Source organism: Equus caballus, chromosome X (genome assembly GCF_041296265.1).
Source record: "Equus caballus isolate H_3958 breed thoroughbred chromosome X, TB-T2T, whole genome shotgun sequence".
NCBI classification, from domain to species: domain Eukaryota; kingdom Metazoa; phylum Chordata; class Mammalia; order Perissodactyla; family Equidae; genus Equus; species Equus caballus.
The window spans coordinates 17,998,228-18,002,779 of NC_091715.1; the positions used below are offsets into that span (position 1 = coordinate 17,998,228).

General features: G+C 45.9%; 1 protein-coding gene across 1 annotated transcript; it reads left to right on the plus strand.

Annotated features, from left to right (window-relative positions):
* Nucleotides 1-1,840: 1,840 nt before the first annotated feature.
* Nucleotides 1,841-3,715, plus strand: DDX53 (DEAD-box helicase 53). Its single transcript, NM_001257083.1, is given in 1 exon segment — nt 1,841-3,715. A coding segment is annotated over 1 exon segment (1,875 nt).
* The last annotated feature ends 837 nt before the right edge of the window (nt 3,716-4,552 follow it).

Consider the following 4,552-nt stretch of genomic DNA (forward strand, 5'->3'; position numbering starts at 1 on the left):
GTTACTGGCTTATGGATTTATTATACTATACTTTTTATCGTTATTTTGGAGTGTACTCTTTCTAGTTATAAAAAAGCACTATGCCATGTTACAATGGCTGCAGCATTTTACATCTCGTGTTTACTGCATCGCTTAATTGCATGATTTTCTCTTGTGCTTGTTTTAAGCACGGTCTATGATGTTCACACAATGACAAAATCATCTAACACTACACTTCTGAGAACACAGCCCTGCTGTTAAGTGACGCATTACTGTAGTCCTGCAAAGCCCTTCGAATGCCTCAAAATACAACCAAGGAATAATTAAACGTTATTATTATTTTAACAATAAATGCCAATATGTGAAAATTTCCATAGGAAATTGTTGCTAAGAATTTCTCCACAGGAGCCTATTGGAGGTGCTAAGCAGCTTACAAGTTTTTTACTCTTTGTGCCAAAAGCAGAAGTAATTACCTTAACAGTCTCACTTCTTCATATACCTAAATAATGCATCCCCCCACTCTGTGGAGAATACAATAAATTTGATGGAGAAAGGTTTAATGGGTGGCTAAAAATAGGACTGTAATCTCCTTGAAAGAAATCCCAGTACTCCCTCTCCCTACTTTTAGAAAGACTCTCCTTTTCTGAAACTGTTAATGAGTGGTTCTTGTTTCCTTGTGTCTCTCCCTCATCCTATCCTCCCACATATTGTACAAGACTATTAAGGTCTGATGAACATAAACCTTAGGGAGACTTGACAGTGGCCCATAAGTATAGAAGGATACAAGGAGATTAAAACCTGTTCTGTGTAATTTCAGAAGTCAGAGGAAGTATCTAAGGAAGCAAGAGGTGGCACATTTTAGCTGCACACCATCTTTGTAACCATTAAACTGCCTCATAAGGGAACGGATATGCCTGAAACGAAGGGAGCTCCTTGCCTCTGGGACTCTTTACCTAGAGGCTAGAAGTCCACCCGCCCAGGTTGCTGCTAGGGTGTCTTCTACATTGCACCCGATAAACGACTTCTACATAGTCCTCCAGTGCAAAGACATCTGAAGCTATGAAACCACCGGGAAGGAAAAAAAATTATGAGGCACTGAGAAAAGTAGGAAACTATTGAAAACACCCCCTAAGGTACCTTAGACTCCACGCTGCCTCTCTTCTAAACAGCATCCCTGCAATAATATCTAGAAACTCTCTGAACGAACGCTGGAGCTGAGCGGAAGAATCGCAGGCAAAATGCCGCCCTTAAGCGTGCACCTAAGGGACTTCTGATGGTATAACTTAAGTTGGAGTGGAGGACAGGGAAGTGACGAGTTTATCTAGACCAAGTATTGCTGTTACTCAAATGCAATCTACCTAAATAAGCAAACACACAAATAGGTTGACCTTTAAACATCCACTGTTTTCTTCCACCTAGGGAAATAACTGGCTTATAAAAAAGACTATGTGGATAAGCTGAAGGCCTGCTTCAAGTCAGCTCCCACGCTGAGCCAGAACTAGCATGAGGCGAGCGACTGAGGCACTAGGACACGAAAGGCGAGGAGACCCTCACTCTCGAGGGCCTCTAAGCGCCTAAAGGGTCCGCCTGCCCCTGAGAGTGTGCGTGTCCTGTCCCTTTAAGGTTTGCGTCAGAAGAGCTTGCCTACCTCACCCAAGTCCCAGCGGCTGTGATTGGCCAGACCACCAAAGCCCCTCCCTCACGCCACGTCAAACAACAATTGCCTAGGTAACAGCCACGGAAGTACCTACTGGTGGTTTAGTCGCCGCTCTGGAGGCTGAAGAGAAAGAGGCCTCGGGGGACGTCTCCTCCGAAGTCTAGGTAGGCAGAGGCCCCTCGCCAGCCTCGCCATTGCAGAGCAATGGCCTGGGCCCCCGAGTGGAGGAGGGCAGAGCCTCGAGATGGCAGGGCCAGCCGGGATGGCAGGGGCGGCACGGGCGGCAGCGGCCTCTCCAGGTACTGGGAGCCGAGGGCCTTTGGCTCCCGGGAACCACCCCTGTGCTTCAGAATAAAGAACAGTATGGTTGGCGTGGTGATTGGTCGCGGAGGGTCAAAGATAAAAGACATCCAGAGTATGACGAGCACCAAAATACAGATCGTAAAAGGTGACTCTGAAGCCGAGGTCAAGATTTTTGGCAGCGAAGCCATGAAGGGAAAAGCGAAAGCACTTATACAAACCCTCGTGCGAAAACAAGAAGGAAGGTACAGTTCGGTAGCCAGTGTAGATAATGCCGCCTCCCAGTCCTCTGCTGGGAGAGACTTACGCACACGCCCCGTTGTTAGACAAGTGCGGCCGCTGATAGACTGGGATCACGTTAAGGCAGAAGGGGCGGCATGGGCAAAAAGAAAATGGGCGGATTTACCACCAATCAAGAAAAACTTCTACGTAGAATCCACAGCAACAAGCTCGCTGTCTCAAGTGCAAGTAGACGCTTGGAGACAGGAAAATTTCAACATAACGTGTGAGGACCTGAAAGACAGCGAAAAACGTCCCATCCCCAACCCGACCTGTAAATTTGAGGATGCCTTTGAGCACTATCCCGAGGTCCTGAAAAGCATTAAGAAAGCAGGTTTCCAAAGGCCAACGCCCATTCAGTCACAGGCATGGCCGATTGTGCTACAAGGAATGGATCTGATAGGAGTTGCCCAAACCGGGACAGGCAAGACCTTGTCTTATTTGATACCCGGCTTTATTCACCTTGATTCGCAGCCCATATCTAGAGAAGAAAGAAATGGGCCTGGCATGCTCGTCCTCACCCCCACGCGAGAGCTAGCTCTTCAGGTCGAGGCAGAATGTTCTAAGTATTCCTACAAAGGTCTTAAAAGCGTTTGTGTATACGGCGGTGGAAACAGAAAAGAGCAAATTCAGCACATTACCAAAGGCGTCGACATCATTATTGCAACTCCTGGACGACTGAATGATCTGCAGATGAACAAGTGTGTCAACCTACGAAGCATCACTTACTTGGTGTTAGACGAAGCGGATAAAATGTTGGATCTGGGCTTTGAAGGCCAGATCACGAAGATTCTACTAGATGTGCGCCCAGACCGGCAGACTGTTATGACAAGTGCAACGTGGCCACACACCATTCGCCAACTTGCAAGATCTTATTTGAAAGAGCCTATGATTGTTTATGTCGGTACTCTAGATCTCGTTGCTGTCAATACAGTGAAGCAAGACATCATTGTCACCACAGAGGAAGAAAAACGAACTCTTATCCAAGAATTCCTACGGAACCTGGCACCCGAAGACAAAGCTATCATATTTGTCAGCAGAAAGCTGGTTGCAGATGACTTATCAAGCGATCTGAGCATCCAGGGCGTCCCGGTACAATCCCTGCACGGCAACAGAGAGCAGTTTGACCGCGAGCAGGCGTTAGACGACTTCCGAAGTGGAAGAGTGAAGATATTGATTGCTACCGATTTAGCAGCCCGAGGCCTCGATGTCAGGGATGTCACACACGTATACAACTACGATTCCCCAAAGAATCTTGAAGAATACGTGCATAGAGTAGGGCGTACTGGAAGAGCAGGCAAGACTGGAGTCTCTGTCACCCTTATGACTCAAGCTGACTGGAAGATTGCCACTGAATTGATTAAAATTCTGGAAAGAGCTAATCAAAGTGTCCCAGAAGATCTTCTGAAAATGGCAGAGCAATGCAAGTTGCAGAAAGGAAAAAAGGACTCAGGCAATGGAGCCAGAAACCCTCAAGGAAAAGCCAAGCAGTTTTACTGATGTCTACCTTGAAAAGTTGGACCGCGCTCCTGGAAGAGTCAACTTATGTTAAAGAAGCAGCATTCAAGACACATAAGGAAGCATTGCAAACATTCTGGCAGTGACAACGCGTGTGACCAATGCTCAAATCCATCAACATTGTGTGTTCCTTAATAAAATCAAAAGTGTTTTGAAAATGAGAGTGAGAGAATTTTTGGGAAAAAACTAAGTCTTGTGTTTTGGTTGAAGTCTAGCTTCTTTTCTAGCCTGCCATGTCCATCTGTGTCTTCCCTACAAGACTTGGTAGAGGACAGCGATGGTGCTTTTCTGTCTTTAAAATGGTTGTACTCCATGGGAACTTAGCATTCATCAGGCTGATGCTTGCCCAAATATTCTGTTCCCCCCTTGCGGTGGGTGCCGCAACAATCATCGTTCCCTAGTTTTTCTAATTCACTAGGACATTAATGTGAAATCTGCTAGAAGCTTCCATAATTCTGTTTGTCTAGAGAGATGGAAGTAACAGAGCAGTGTGTCTGACTCACTGTGAGTCAGATACTCATGCAAACTCTGTCATCAACCATTGGTTAAAAATTCTGGGGAGGTGACTTGCCTTCTGTAGGCCTCACTTCCTTCACTAATAAATTGGGATAGTTAGAGTATGTAATTTTGGAGCCCCCTTAACCTCTAAATTCTGCGATATTATAGCCAAATTTGCGCACCCCAGCCTTACGTTAACACTTTATTTTCTAATCCAGGAAAAAATCACCTCCTCCTATAATGAAGTGAACAATGAAACCCTTTTTAATGACCAGAATAGCACATTCTGCAGCCTCATTGATTTTTGTACGTCACTCTCAA